Raw genomic sequence first — 16,277 nt, 5'->3', positions numbered from 1 at the left:
AAAAAAAAAAAAAAAAAAAAGATCTCTGGGGAAGAATGTGTAGGAAATGGACACACGTACTGGACACAGTTCAAGGAAATGGAGTCAGGGTGATCTGTGCAAAGATACCACCACAGGATGTAGCCTCGCCCAATGTCTTTAATGCTGAAAGCAGCTTCTTTTTTTCTTTCTTCCTTTTTTTTTTTTTTAAACCGGCCTTGCTTTGCCACATTCACCTTTGCTTCCTTCCTTTAATAATACACTTCCTTTCTCTGATTTCCCGCATTCAACTCTTTCATAAATGGCGTCCTCCACAGACAAAGTGATTGATTCTCAGTAGAAATGCCTTCAGAGTGAACAGGAAATTACAGTAACCATGTGAACAAACCCTTTACCCTGTCACAGTGGTTACGATTTAAAGTGCAGCAAGCAGTTTGAGCGTTTTATATACAATTACTGCCCGCTTTGCAAATACTGCTCTGCAAGCATTCATTGTAAAACGCTTCATGAATTTATAACAAATGCATTTATGTGACTATATGAGGCTGTTAATACATCAGTATTAATTCTGTTAATGTTCAATATGGAGGCAGTTTCATTTAGCTTATATACAATGCTTCACAACATAGGGGTCAGGTCCCTCAATAGGGTCACCAAATACAGCTAAGAGGTCGAGAAATAAACAACTAAAGTCAGAAACTTCTCCTTCTCAGAAAATTGCACGAATGCAACTTTATATGGCCCCTTAATTTCTTTTCAATAAAGAGAGATTATTAGAAGGAATTGAACATCATTTGTTGATGCGCAGAATGCAGTTTGATGTCGACTGCTATAAGCTGCTGTCTTTGATATCGAGTGGTCTCTGGAAACTTGTTTCCAGCTCTAGATTTTATTCTTGGACTGTACTAGAGCAGCTTTGTGTGATCCACAGTTACAAATAATACTTTTTTACCTTATACTTGACGTCAGTGCCCAGGTTAAGCTCCTCCCCATTTAAGAAAACGTCCGTCTCATTGGCTGCTCCACAAAGAGAGAAAGTTTAAAGAGCTGGTAGGTGGGGAGTCTGTGGATGAGATGACTGTATTAGGGACGTGCCCTCTCTATGACATCAGACAGACAAGGAGTAGAAAAAAACTATGCAAAAATGCATTTGTCTCAAAGATATTACTCTCACACACAATCACCTCAATATTAGAAACTTTGGCCATGTGTAATATGAACATCCACTGTTAGAACAGCTTATAGAAAATAAGGAAAAACTTAGTCTTCACTTGAATAAATTACCAGAGTTTCTTGGAGAACATTTTTAAAATGAAATCAAATGTCTTTTGTGGTTAGATTGCAGGCGACAACTGACCAAATTAGGAAAACAAGTGCTGCTGAAATAGGTCTGTCTGCCCTCTGTGTTTCTTTTTTATGATTTGTTGTCATAGATATGATTCCTATAAAGCCTCTGAGCTGCCTTACATTTGCAGGCTCAAGCCTGGGTTGAAATATGAGGCCCTGGTGCGTAAAGATAAGCATTTTATGCATTCCTGTTTCCCCTCAGCTGTCCTGAGTTATGAGAGTTAGTCTGAATTTTCATCTGAGATTCACCTTCATGCACTGGCTTTGTGTGTCTGTTTACACTGCAGAAATCAGACAAAAACACATCTCTAAGAGGTCAGTGGGGGTGATGTGATCCTGGAACAAGAGTGTTAAGCATGTCCACAGGGAACCTTTTGAAGTTCTAGTTTGTAGGTGCTTTCAAACTAATCAAGTTGGCTCAGGCAGGAAATTATAGTTCCTTTCATTGCCACCTCTCAGGGGTTCACTTCAGCCTGGAGGCTCTCACTTTTCCTGCAAGGAATGAATCAAAAATCACAGGATGAACTCTTTGATTGAAGCGCTGAAACCTTTTTATTTGTTTTCAATTTCAGACATCTGTTGCATGTCATGCAGCCAACCTGCTTCCAATTACTCCTGTTTCCCTGCGTGAGTTAAAAAAAAAAAAAAAAGGAAAAATCCTGTTGAAGTGTTTTTATGAGAAGCATACTTATGCCGAGATATTGCACAGAGAAAAAAAAAGGTCTGAAGTTTAATATTCCCATGTAATTTTCTGAAGTGTCCTTGGGCAGCTGTCGGGCATGAGCTGATAAATTTAGTCATTTAAATCTGGTGAGTGGCCGCTGCACCTGCTGCATCTCGGCCTTATGCAAGAGTCACGATATCCATCTCCTGTTAAACCCATTCATGCACCAGTCTGTTGTTTAGCTACCAAAAACACGCCATCACAGTTACTATTGTTTCTGCAGAGCAATGTCAGAAATGGAGAACCTCAGAAATGTTTGAACCTCAGAAAAGCAGCATCATTAGAACACCTGCGGCTGTTAAGAGAAAAGCAGCTTATGTTTACGTGCCACGTGTGAGACAAAAACTGTCTTGTGCTAACAGTAACAGTAAACACTGCAGGATACATCTTGTGGGTCAGATTTGAACCTGAAAATCAGGTAATCACTCCTGGACTTAAAATCCCTGCTGAACTCCCTGCTGATCCCAACTGTAATTTTCACCTAAAGGCCAAATTCCTGTTTGGCCAGATGGGCAAAGTGTTAGCCAATCACTTTACAGTTTCACAGACAGCTCTCTTAAATTAAAGCCACATCTACAAATACAGAGGTTTTGCAAACAGGTGACCAACCCGTCTGTGACACTCATTGTCTGTGTGTGTTCCCCAGCTGGTTGTCAAAAACCTCCTTGCAGTCACTTTGGCTGTCACAGTCGCCTCTAGTTTGCATGGAAGATGGTGACATGTCTGCAGAGACTCACCAACTACCAGCTGAGTGACAGTAAAACTTTAAAAAGGACAGTGCAAACTGGAAATAGTAAATGTTTGTTCAAAGTAAAAGTCACACCATTTGAATGCCAATGTTGTTGGTAAGCTGCTAGTTAGCCAGTGTTTGCAGACCAGTTGCCATTTTCTATAACCTCCAGCAACCAGTTAAGAAGTGCTCATTTTTCCCTTTCGTCTGCTGGTTAAACCACGTCAACTCTCGAGCAGTGAGTTCATGATGTCACTCGGGTCACTCAGGTCCACTCTTTAGCAAAAACACTCAAAATGCAGTCTCACAAACCAGCTGATGATGTCACCACGGTTACACTTTAGGAAAGTCTTTATCTGATCCTGATACGTTTATCAGACGGAGACAAAAACAGCTGGAAATGGATGATAATGCTGTGCTGTAATATGTGGAGATAAGCACTTGTTTGTTAAGCATATAAACGCCTGAGCTACACTGAGCTCTCACTGTTGGCTTTTTGGTGCTCCAAGTGGCCAGAAAATATAAATATTTCACTATTAAGCTCAACCCTGACACGTTCACACTGGAGAACATGTTGACTCTGAACACAAAGAGAACCAGATCTAAAGAGGTTAGATCAGAAACAGTTACCATCAAGAAACATTTTTGAGCAAAGACAAAAATCTTCATGGAGCTTCAAAACATGCTTGAGCTTTATCAATTAAAATGATATCATGCTTCTCACGCAAGCCACTGAATTTGTGATCCCTGTTCTAGAGGAAAAAGGTTGATCCTATGAGGAAGAACCTCAATTTATTGTTTGGATATTTCACTTAAAACCCCTGAAATTCCAGTTTTATGGTGGCACTGCAGGAAAACCATAACTCTGATGATCATAATAGTCTTTATGAAAGATTACTGACTTATGCAGGCCAGATCAATCCACAGATCCATAACTAATATTTTTTCATTACTTTAGCTCTTCACTGCTTTTGTACTTAGTGAAAGTTACTAAAAGCAGGTAAGTGATCACCAATAAAACCCTCCTGTTACAGACAGAAAGCAGTCGAACATCACGTGACGACACAAACAACAGCTTTTATCTGCCTTTACAACACGTGCAATACATATTAGAGCAATACAGAGATGACAGAATACATCACACTCATGAAATATCTTCAATATCTACAAACACATCTGGGAATGAGTCTCTAAAGAGGCTCAAAGCTGCTACAGAAGCCAGCAAAGCATGAGCGAGCATCAGAGCATCATAATAAAAATTAATAATTAAATAGATGTTCACAGAGGCAGTGTTAATTATACTGAACAAATAGCACTTTTAAATAGGATTTACACTTTTAAGCAGGGTAGTGTGGATACACGTGTGATTGTCCCACAGTCATTCCAGCTCCTTAAAGGTAAATATGAGTTGATTTTCTAACCTAATTTCTTTTTGTGAAAGTATTTTTGTTTGTTTGGTTTTTTAATTTTTTGGGGCGACCGTGGCTCAGGGGGTTGGGAAGCGTATCTGTAACCGGAAGGTCGCCGGTTCGATCCCCGGGCTCTCTGTCTGGTCGTTGTGTCCTTGGGCAAGACACTTCACCTACCGCCTACTGGTGATGGCCAGAGGGGCCGATGGCGCGATATGGCAGCCTCGCTTCTGTCAGTCTGCCCCAGGGCAGCTGTGGCTACAACTGTAGCTTGCCTCCACCAGTGTGTGAATGCGAGAGTGAATGAATAGTGGCATTGTAAAGCGCTTTGGGTGCCTTGAAAAGCGCTATATAAATCCAATCCATTATTATTAATTTTGAAAAAAAAAAAGTTCAACCCAAACTTTCCACATTTTATAACTAAAAGAATTAAATAATTATTAAGAAAGTACCTTTCCACTCCAGCGTCTTTAAAACAATGATTTCACAGTGTGAAGGTTAAACTTCATAGCTTCATTAAGTACACTGTGATAGAGGCACTGACTGATTAAATACGAAATGACACTAGGTGAGGTCATGGATGTCCCAATGTAGACAAATTCATCCGCCACTGAAAATAGTCCCCCCAAAATGCACTATTTTCCTGTTTGATTGTTAAATTTAGAAAACAGCACAACAAAGAGGATTTTATTGAGGCTTTAAGAGCTGGAAATATTTTTTTTAAGTTTTGTATGTTCAGAGGGAGAAAGCAGAAGCGAGAAAGTATGAAGCAGAAACAGACAAACACATTTTTTTTTGAGAGGGAAGGGATTTGTACATGAATTAATTCAAGGACTGCAGAGTAACACCAGACTTAACCTCAAGTCTTAAAAAATGATCTCGTAAACATGCTTTAAATACTTCAATGAGAGCAGCTCTCCAAGGAAACACACCCAATAGTGCATTCAAAGCGAAATACATCCACACTGCCTGTACTGTACAGCATTTATTTACTATCCCCACAGTCTCCAACCCCGCAGACTGGAAATGAGTTATTAAACGTCAGCTGTGTGAACCCAAACAAGCCAAACACCAATAATGTCCTTTGGAGTAAACTTTCCCACTCTGGATTGGACCAAAAAAAACCAGAGGGTAGGTGTGAATGCACCCTCAGATGATCTCATACCTTCCCTCACTGCTGCAAACCTGCTGCAGTTTTACTAAACACGTACACACATACACACATAAACACACAAAGGTATTGTTTCTGGGGGTCAGGATGCAGATGGGATTGGCGGGCAGCTTTTGGGGGTGTGGTTGAGGTCTCTGAAAGGCTCTGAAGGGCGTTGACCCTGCAGGCGGGTCAGCAGCGTGGTCCGGCGGATGCTGCTGTCCGAATCCTGGTGGTGGAACCGGTTTCTCAGGTGGCAACAGCACGGCAGGCTGCGGGCGAAGTCCGACAGCAGGTTACCGCTGAAGATCATGTAGATCCAGGGGTTGCAGCAGCTGTTGAGGCTGGCCAGCAGGGCGGAGAGCGTCACAGCGGCATTCTCAGAGTCTGCAGGGAAAACGGGAAGAGAGATTTATGAAGCACACTCGGAGACGTCAGCAACTAAACCAAAGTGTTTTTCCTCTTAAAGTACATGTACTAGTCTGAAACACACTGGAGTACTGCCAGCCTGCCGGGCAGCTCTTAATAAGGTTTGGCCGCCTTCATGTAGCTGTGGCCTGCAAAGCAACCCTGAGCAAACGCCAGTATTAACAGACCAGCTCAGCTCTCCTGCACCACCGATAACAAGGACAGCTGATGCTGAAGGCCGCGTGAGACTCAGCAATTCTCTCCTGATTAAAGACGGATCGTTTGCGGTGAGACAGCAGCAGAGGTTTGGAGGGATAGAAATGGTAATAATTACTGACATGATGGAGCCGCTGAGACAAGTTTCATTACAGCAGAGCAAATGGTTAAGTCCAGTGAGGCATTCAAACAGGAGTGCATCAAATAGAAATACATGCATTAACTACTCTAAAAATACATTATTTGGCCTTGCTATCATATTCAGGCCTCCTGTTTTTATGTCCTCCAAGGTCATGTGTTTGGAAGAGTCAGCGTATCATTCTGTTTGTAAGCACGATAACTTACATTCACCAAGGTCTTCAAGGTCAACTTAGTGATTTATAACATATATAACCTCTTACAAGTGTGCTGTGTATTATCAACACATAGAAAGTACCACATAAAGATTTTAAATATCATGTCACATTTGACCTCTGACATCTCCTTTAAGGTGAATAGATTGATCTGAAGGTCAAAGTGACGATAATGCTATGTACAGCTATTTAAAACTTTTCATTGAACTGCCATTGTTTGTATTGACAACATATAGCCATACGGTGAGTATGTGGATACTAAATATCACGTTACTTTGAACCTCTGAACTCTTCCTTAAGGTCAAATAAGGTAAAACTTTAATAAAATGACTTTTATATTTAAAACTCTATAAAAATTCTGCTGCCTTCAATTCAGTTCAATTTAATTGTATTTATATAGCGTCAAATCACAACAACAGTTCCTTCAAGGTTCTTTATATTCTAAGGTAAAGACCCTACAATAATACAAAGAAATCCCAACAATCAGCAGGCACTTGGCGACGGTGGGAAGGAAAACTCAGTTTTAACAGGAAGAGACATCAAGCAGACCCAGGCTCCAGGAGGGGCAGCCATCTGCTTTGACCGGATGATACTGGTATACAGGGGCTGTATCCCAATTCAGGGTCTGCAGCCTTAAAGGCCGCATTTTAAGGCCGATTACGTCACAGACTGAGGGACCCACTGCTGCACATCATCTGAGGCTTTGCATCCCTGATGATCCACCAGGACAAACTCAGCAGTGTGTGAGGAAGAGGAGGAGGAAGAGCCAGCAGCAGCTGACAGATGGAGAGAATAGACAGACTGTTCCCTGTTTGTGAAGGACTGCTAGAAAAGTTTACAATAACTAATTGTCTGTCCTGAATCAGTCTTATTAAATAATTTAATCATTCCAGTGTTTTCAGTGTGGGAGAAAGTACTCAGGGCCTTCAAGTTAAACACTATGAAAGGCAGAAACAAGTTTAACATTCAGAAACCTAAAGTATGTATCAGCAGCAGAATGGACCTAAAAATAAATGTTTGTTTCAGTTCTATGAAGCTTTGAGTATTTTGGATTAGTAGTACTGCTGTGTGTGTTGCATCATATTGCTGTAATTGTTTATAAACTTTATATATTCTGAGGTAAGTTGATCTATAGTGTTACATCATATTCTATAAGGATGTTATGTGTTTGTATACTTTGTGCCCAGTTTGACCCATTTAGCAGAAGTCAGCCTGTTTAAGGCTCTGATATCTATTCTGTATGACTTAAAGCAGTTATGACATGGTCTTATTTTCTCACCCAATAAAGGAATATTTAATATATCAGTCTACTCTTCATTTTATCAGACACAGTTTTCACAGCTCGTACATTTTCTTTTTACACATATATGTAAGCATTGAGCCAAATTTAGTAATGCCAACATATTAAAAGAACAATATTTGTCTCTTATATATAATACATCTATAGATACACTGTCAAAGATACTTGTCTTTAAGTGAAGATTTAAGGTGATAGGAAATATAAATAAATGTAACTTGAATCTTTACTGAAGCTCAGTATTTGACACGGAGTTCAAACTCACTGCTGTAATAACTAATAATGATTAATATAATAACTATAATATTGACCATATTATATTTACATTACCAAAGTGAGATGACTTTATTCAATTCAATTCAATTCAATTTTATTTATATAGCGCCAAATCACAACAAAAGTCGCCTCAAGGCGCTTCATAGATACAGAGAAAAACCCAACAATCATATGACCCCCTATGAGCAAGCACTTTGGCGACAGTGGGAAGGAAAAACTCCCTTTTAACAGGAAGAAACCTCCGGCAGAACCAGGCTCAGGGAGGGGCGGCCATCTGCTGCGACCGGTTGGGGTGAGAGAAGGAAGACAGGATAAAAGACATGCTGTGGAAGAGAGACAGAGGTTAATAACAGATATCATTCAATGCAGAGAGGTCTATTAATACATAGTGAGTGAGAAAGGTGACTGGAAAGGAAAAACTCAATGCATCATGGGAATCCCCCGGTAGCCTACGTCTATTGCAGCATAACTAAGGGAGGATTCAGGGTCACCTGGTCCAGCCCTAACTATATGCTTTAGCAAAAAGGAAAGTTTTAAGCCTAATCTTAAAAGTAGAGATAGTTTCTGTCTCCCGAATCCAAACTGGAAGCTGGTTCCACAGAAGAGGGGCCTGAAAACTGAAGGCTCTGCCTCCCATTCTACTTTTAAATACTCTAGGAACAACAAGTAGGCCTGCAGAGCGAGAGCGAAGTGCTCTAATAGGGTGATATGGTACTACAAGGTCATTAAGATAAGATGGGGCCTGATTATTTAAGACCTTGTATGTGAGGAGCAGGATTTTGAATTCAATTCTGGACTTAACAGGAAGCCAATGAAGGGAAGCCAAAACAGGAGAAATATGCTCTCTCCTTCTAGTCCCTGTCAGTACTCTTGCTGCAGCATTTTGGATTAGCTGAAGGCTTTTCAGTGAGTTTTTTGGACATCCTGATAATAATGAATTACAGTAGTCCAGCCTGGAAGTAATAAATGCATGAACTAGTTTTTCAGCGTCACTCTGAGACAGGATATTTCTAATTTTAGAGATGTTGTGCAAATGGAAGAAAGCAGTCTTACATATTTGTTTAATATGTGCGTTGAAGGACATGTCCTGGTCAAAAATGACTCCAAGGTTCCTCACAGCGTTACTGGAGGCCAAGGTAATGCCATCCAGAGTATGAATCTGGTTAGATACCATATTTCTAAGATTTTCAGGGCCGAGTACAATAACCTCAGTTTTATCTGAATTAAGAAGCAGAAAGTTAGCGGCCATCCAGGTCTTTATGTCTTTAAGACATTCCTGCAGTTTAACTAATTGGTGTGTGTTATCTGGCTTCATGGACAGATAGAGCTGGGTGTCATCTGCATAGCAGTGAAAATGTATGCTATGTCTTCTAATGATGCTGCCTAAGGGAAGCATGTATAATGTAAACAGAATTGGTCCTAGCACTGAACCCTGTGGAACTCCATAATTAACCTCAGTGTGTGAAGAGGACTCTCCATTTACATGCACAAATTGGAGTCTATTAGATAGATATGATACAAACCACTGCAGTGCAGTACCTGTAATACCTACAGCATGTTCTAATCGCTCTAATAGGATATTATGGTTAACAGTATCGAACGCTGCACTGAGGTCTAGCAGGACAAGCACAGAGATGAGTCCACTGTCAGAGGCCATAAGAAGATCATTTGTAACCTTCACTAAAGCTGTTTCTGTGCTGTGATGAGCTCTGAAACCTGACTGAAACTCTTCAAATAAACCATTCCTCTGCAGATGATCTGTTAGCTGTTTGACAACTACTCTTTCAAGGATTTTTGATATGAAAGGAAGGTTGGAGATTGGCCTATAATTAGCTAAGACTGCTGGGTCTAGAGATGGCTTTTTGAGTAAAGGTTTAACCACAGCCAGCTTGAAGGCCTGTGGTACATAGCCGACCATTAGAGATAGGTTGATCATATTTAAGATCGAAGAATTAATCAATGGCAGGACTTCTTTGAGCAGTTTTGTAGGAATGGGGTCTAAAAGACACGTTGATGGTTTGGAGGAAGTAATTATTGAAGTTAACTCAGAAAGATCAATTGGAGAAAAAGAGTCTAACTTAACATCAATGGTACTAAGAGTAGCTGTAGATAATATTACATCTGTGGGATGATTACTGGTAATTTTTTCTCTAATGATAAAAATTTTATTTGTGAAGAAGTTCATGAAGTCATTACTAGTTAACGTTAAAGGGATGGTTGGCTCAACAGAGCTCTGACTCTTTGTCAGCCTGGCTACAGTGCTGAAGAGAAACCTGGGGTTGTTCTTATTTTCTTCAATCAGTGATGAATAGTAAGATGTTCTGGCTTTGCGGAGGGCTTTCTTATAAAGCAGCAAACTATTTCTCCAGGCTAAATGATGATCCTCTAAATTTGTGACACGCCATTTCCTCTCCAGATTACGAGTCATCTGCTTTAGGGTACGTGTTATTCTCATTAACAACATTAGCTAATTGTTATTTACTAGCTAATCTTAAATGACTGTTCAGTACAGAAATCACCACAAATGTCCTAAGGTACATTTAAAAGAACAGCTAAAACTATGTAAATTTGTAGAAAATACAAAAGTGTTCAACTTTCTGGCCTATCAGAAGTTTCTCTTGCCGTGCTTCTTGTCATAAAACTGTTATTCTGCAATCTGTTGAACTTTTGTTGACTTTTTGGGGCCTTTATGTGGACAAAAATGTCATTAAACAACGTACATAACATCCAGTTGCTGATATGATCGTTGGTTCCCAGTGTGGCCCCGCCCGTGTGTGTGTTGACAGAAACACAAATATGTAATCAGCCAATCACGGAGCAGCAATTCAGTGCATTTAGGCACGTAAACACGATGAAGATGACCTGCTGAAGTTTAAACTGAACTGCAGGATTGAGATAAAAGTGATTTAAGTGACTCTACAATACACACAGGGTCTTCTTGATTGCAGAAAATTGGAAAAATGTTGCCTGCTCAGCAGACCATCTTTGGGATGTGGTGGAATGGGAGATTCACATCGTGGATGTTCAGCAGACAAATCTGCAGCAGCTGTTTGATGCTGTCGTGTCAGAATGATCCAAAAATGATGTTTCCAGCACCTTGCTGAATCTTTTCCACAAAGAATTAATGAAGCTCTGGAAGAAATAGAGGTCCAGCCTGGTCATGCCCATGTTCCTGATGACCAAAATACCAGAATTTAGACTTGAAAGCATTTGCCAACTGACCAACACCACTACATTGATCATTGTTTGAATTTTTGGCATTTTAAAACATTTGAAAATGACTCTCAAATCTGATATGTTCTAGTTTTTCAACTGTACAGAAACTCCAGCAGAACCCAACAAGCCCAACAGGGTCCCTATATGATGATACTAGAAAGCTTCATCTCTGCTTCAGCCATTAAATGCATGCTTTAATAACAGATATGGTTTGGAAGGAAAGAGTTGGTATTTGTGTAAGTTTGGAAGATTTCCCTGCAATATTGTAATTATTTAAGTTTTAATTAAAGGCCAATTAAAGGCTTTCTTTGTTTATCTTTGAGCCAGTTTAACCATGTGTGAAGTTTCCAGCTTTTTCAAATACCAATTAAAAAGTAGAAAATATAGAGAAGTGTGGCAGGTCACAGAGAAATTGGAAAGCAGAAACTTGTGGCCAACCTTAACCACAGAATAAATTAAAAGAGGAGATATGTGAAATTTTTTTTTTTTTTTATCTTTTTACATTTTTTATTAAACCTCAAGCCTGTGCATGTCAGTGCAGAGTAATTTTCCGATGATAGAAGTCAGGATATGAATTTTATTTTGCAGCTTCGGAGTCTGTTAAAGGAGAAAAGGCTGCCCTGGTCTGCTCACCCACTTGAAGAATTTCATTATCACTGTCATACAGAGCCTTACTGACTGGTGAGGGCATGAGTGCTGCTTCCAGCAGCTTGATGGGAATTCATTTTCAGGGAACATCAGGGTTATATCATTTTCTGGTGTAAAACCAGTCAGAGCTCTGAACTTTTTAAATATGATCCCTTTCTTAGTGCAAGGAACAATTTAACCACTTTGTCTCATTTTGAACCCAAACTGCTGCCAGAGTGGAGCAAATTAAAATGAAAGATTTTAACCAAACTGAGCCTCACGTGTGAGAGAAATGTTATAATATGCGAGACAGTAAACTGGCTTAGAATCTGTCGATTTATAAACTGACCAAATGTTTACCAAACTGCCAAAAGATTATCAGCATATTCTATTTTGTAAGCTATGATCAAGATCTTATTTAAAGAGTTTAGAAATGCTTCATGACTTCACTGATTCAATCACTGTCTGTGTTTGCAAAATAGTTTTCCATCCCGCAGCACGTTTTACTCCAAGAGAGGAGCTGAGTGTCTGAACTCTTTAAAGTCATAATTACACCACCAGTAAAATTATAATAATTTTAAAAAAAAGTCAACCCACCAATGCAGCACTGCCTTCAACCTGTATTCTTTATTATGACCAGCAGGGGGTGACTCCTACGGTTGCAAACAGACATTATGTTTGTGAAGAAATTTGTGGAAAGAAAACTTTAAAAATATACGTGTGTAATTAATTTACCAAAATAGGGCCCCAGTCATGCAGGGTCGAGACCAGTCAACAATCGGTCATAAACAGCAATTTCTTTGGTCCCAGATAACGAAACGATTCCAGCTTATCTCCAAACACTCGCCAGCTGCCCACCGGCAAAAGAAAAGCAATACAAACTTCAAAGGACTGCTAGTGACATAATGCCTGACACCCCTGGAAGAGAGCATGACCAGGACCAGTGTTGGAATGTAACAAAGTATATTTACTCAGGTGTTTTACTGATATGCAGTTCTGATGTTATGTTCTGCTCCTTTTCTATTTTGAGTGAAAATGTTGTGTTTTGGACTCCGTGTTATAGTTTTAAAGTTTAAGTTACTCATTTTTATGCTGATGTTAAAAATCTATAAATAGATAGATAGAAGGTAAAACTAACCAGCAGTAAATCAGGTCATTAAAGTCATCTCCAGCTGCATCTTTAGAGTGATGGCAACATATATTAACCTTTATGTTTAGCGCCTTATCATTTTTATGCTAAACTTTTGCCCTGTTTGGCAACACTGTGTATAATTATGATTATTATTTGAGGAAAAAGTCTAAACATCACTTGGACCAAACTGTTTTTTCACCGGAGGCTGAGATTTGGAATTATTTTTTTTTTTATACCAGAAAATCTCACAGAGTGCAGTTCTCTAAAAGAAAAATTTCGATTTTAGTTTGAAAATGTGGCTGAAATATCTTCAGGTCTGCAGTTACTGCCTGTGCAAAGCTTTGGCTCACATGCCTTAAATTTCTTTGCACTGAAGAAATGTATCTGTGGGTTTGTTGATGGTTTGATCTTCAACTGTAATTTCTTCTTCTTCTTTAAGTACTTTCAAGGAAAATATTTAAATTAAGTGAATGTCTCTATTTAAAAACAAACAAACAAACAAAAAACCCATGATGTGATATTATAGTATATAGTATATCAGAAATCTGTTCACTATTTTTATTACAAATTGTATCAGTAAGGAAGCTGACTAAATATTAACTGATAATTTATGGCAAAGGGGTGGGATTAAATAAGTGTATACTTCTTCCCACTCCCTTTCAACATGTAAATTAATCAGAATGTTTTTTTGTATGTAATTTGTATAGTATTTTTTTCTCTCTTATTTTCTTTTCTAAATGTACTTGTATATTGTTCACATGTTGAAATAAATTACCAATCAATCAATCAATCAATTATGAGTACACTTTATTTTATGAGGGTGCTTCATTTCGCACATTTTTCAATATGTCACATTTTTTAATCTGCACCATCGGATGATCTGAGGAAAATGAGCCTTTCGCTCTATCTGGTGTAATATATGTAGTGCACGTTGTTCTTGTTAAATAAACCCAAATCAACTAAATTAATTAATTAATTAAAATAAAAAATTGTTTCACCACCTTTTAAAAAATAAGTTATTGAGCACTGAAGCACGTTTAAATTATTGCGCAAAATAACATCTGCATGCGGGCACGAGGCTAAACACGTGCCTACCAATAGCAATATTACATTTGGATTTATAGGCTTTGCATTGTGATTTTTATTTAACTGGAGCCGCCAATAATTGAACCAAAGACATCTTAATTAAAGAAAATTTGCTCTTTAGCATTCTTTTAATTCCCTTAAAATCCCTTCCAGGGAAGGTGGAACGTCTAAAGCTGCATTTTCAGGAGCTACAAAGCAGAAAATTTGACAGCAGACCGGGGTGGACAAGTGCGCTAATTTGTAGATGAGTGCAAAGCATTTTTGCCTCATATGTTGAGGGGATGTGCCTCTTTGTGGCTCAAAGGTGAACACATGTCTCACCAGAAAAGATGTGGCTCAAACGGAGACACGTGGACGTGTCTACAGGCTGAAATAACAGTGTTACAGGGGAATACGTGAGCTGTTAGCTTCTGTTTATTCTCACAAGAAGTTGGGATTCAATTTAAATTAAATTAAAAATCTGCATTCTGCCTTTAGCTTTGTAATTCCAAACCTGTGAAGTTCGCTAAATTTACTTAAACCTCAGTCTGCCCAATCGCTTTACTCACACTTTGCCACAAGTGTGATTTATATTTTTAGTAAGGTTCTGGTCCTGTCAGCAGGTCACTCACCGTCCCAGGAGAATGTCTCATCCCACACCGACCACATTTGCACCGTGAAGAAAGGCGCCCAGCACACCACGTACGCCACCACGATCACAAAGGTCATCTTGACCGTGCGTAATTTGGCACGGGAGATGGTGCTGACGCTGCTCACCGAGCTCCGGCTCAGCATCCCGCTTTTGCTGGCCTCCGCGCTCTTTCTCCTCTGGGTTTTGTATCTGAGGTTCCTCCAGATCGTACGGCAGATAAATCCGTAGCAGAACACGAGCACGGCCACGGGCACCACGAAGATCCCGACCGTGATCCAGGTGATGTACGCGCGAACCCCCCACGGCTCCACGAAGTGCCCCCAGCAGTCGTAGACGGCTGAGCCGGGGCGCACCTCGCTCAGGGAGAAAATGCAGTACTGCGGGGTGCTGAGGACCAGGCTGCACGCCCAGGTGGAGCCGATCATGATATAGGCGCGCTGCGTGGGCTGCTGGAGCGTCTGCAGCGGGTGGCAGATGGCGACATAGCGGTCCACGGTCATCATCACCATCATGTAGGTGGAGGCGAACATGCCCAGCACCTGCAGGTGCTTCACGATGCGGCACAAGAAGTCCGGCCCATAGAAGCGGAACGTGACCTCCCAGCAGAGCTGCGGCAGCACCTGGAAGAAGGCCACCACCAGGTCAGCCAGGCACAGGTGCTTCATATACAGGTGCATGCGCGACGGTTTCCGCCGGGCTTGGTACATGGCGAGCAGCACGCTCAGGTTGCCCACCACCGCCGCCACGAACGCCAGGCTCAGCACGGTGATCTCGAGCTTGGCCACCTCCTCGTTACGTCCGAACGGGTCGGTGTCGTTTCTCTTCAGCTGCTGCGTAAAGTTAGAGCTATCGGTGCAGTTTTGGTGCGTGGCATTGCAGGAGCTCACCGAGGGGAACGGCATGGTCACCGTTTCTCCTCCGGGCGCACGGAGGTGTCTGCGCGCTTGTGCGTAACCGTAACCCTCCTCCAGCGTGTACGGGACAATCGAGAAGAATTCACGGGTTAAAAATCCAGAAGGGATCCATCTGTTTCCCTGCGAGGTGCACAAAAACTCCAACCTGAATCCAAGCAGCAGATCTAGCCCCTTTTAAAGTACACTGCCCCCGAGAACCAGCCCTCTGCATGCCTCACTGTATCCAAAGCCCCACACACGCGCACTTCATCACCTTACTCCCTCCCACCAGCTCCATGCTTAGGATAAAGTGAAAGAGGAAAAAAAAGTAAAAGATGAACATAGAGGACAAAATAAAAACTGAAAATACCAGATTTAAAAAAAAGAAAGAAAGAAAGAAAGAAAGAAAGAAAGAAAGAAAGAAAGAAAGATTATTTATTTAGTCTTTAAAAAAATTACTTTCAAGATCGACTCTTTTTTTTTTTTTTTTTTTGTAAATGTCACTATAATAATTTGTCAGTTTCAGTTTTTCAGACTACAGCAGAGCTGTAGTCCCCATGTTGCTCCACTGAAAACGCACCGATTCATCCACACTTTTCCATCTTAAAGCCATTACCATCCGAAACAATGAATGGAACCCCCCCCCCCCCCCAAACCAACACACCAATTACAACACATGCAACAACAGTTACAGGAGTGCACTTTGATGGATTTTTAATGTGCAATAATGGACTTTTTAATGCACACAGTGACAACGAATGTATGGCACTGTAGAAATATGTTTTGTGTGCCTGAATGGAAAG

At 40.5% G+C, this 16,277-nt stretch overlaps 1 protein-coding gene across 1 annotated transcript; it reads right to left on the bottom strand.

Annotated features, from left to right (window-relative positions):
* Nucleotides 1-3,837: 3,837 nt before the first annotated feature.
* LOC146369499 (arg8-vasotocin receptor-like) lies at nt 3,838-15,717 on the bottom strand. Its single transcript, XM_084910326.1, has 2 exons — nt 14,562-15,717; nt 3,838-5,726 (listed from the first exon to the last, which is right to left on the bottom strand). Exons 1-2 carry the CDS (start codon nt 15,481-15,483, stop codon nt 5,443-5,445), a joined length of 1,206 nt encoding a protein of 401 aa, XP_084766452.1. The 5' UTR covers nt 15,484-15,717; the 3' UTR covers nt 3,838-5,442.
* Between the last annotated feature and the right edge of the window lie 560 nt (nt 15,718-16,277).

Source organism: Perissodus microlepis, chromosome 17 (genome assembly GCF_051167445.1).
Source record: "Perissodus microlepis isolate ML-2025 ecotype Zambia chromosome 17, ASM5116744v1, whole genome shotgun sequence".
In the NCBI taxonomy this organism is placed as follows: domain Eukaryota; kingdom Metazoa; phylum Chordata; class Actinopteri; order Cichliformes; family Cichlidae; genus Perissodus; species Perissodus microlepis.
Note: the sequence above shows the minus strand (reverse complement) of the source record. Positions and strands in the feature narration are given on the sequence as shown.

Excerpts from the sequence above, each read along its gene's own strand:
- LOC146369499 (XM_084910326.1), bottom strand. The coding sequence starts at position 15,483 with ATGCCGTTCCCCTCGGTGAGCTCCTGCAATGCCACGCACCAAAACTGC. Across the intron at positions 5,727-14,561 it reads TGAGACATTCTCCTGGGACG|ACTCTGAGAATGCCGCTGTG; the intron begins GTGAGTGACCTG and ends TTTTCCCTGCAG.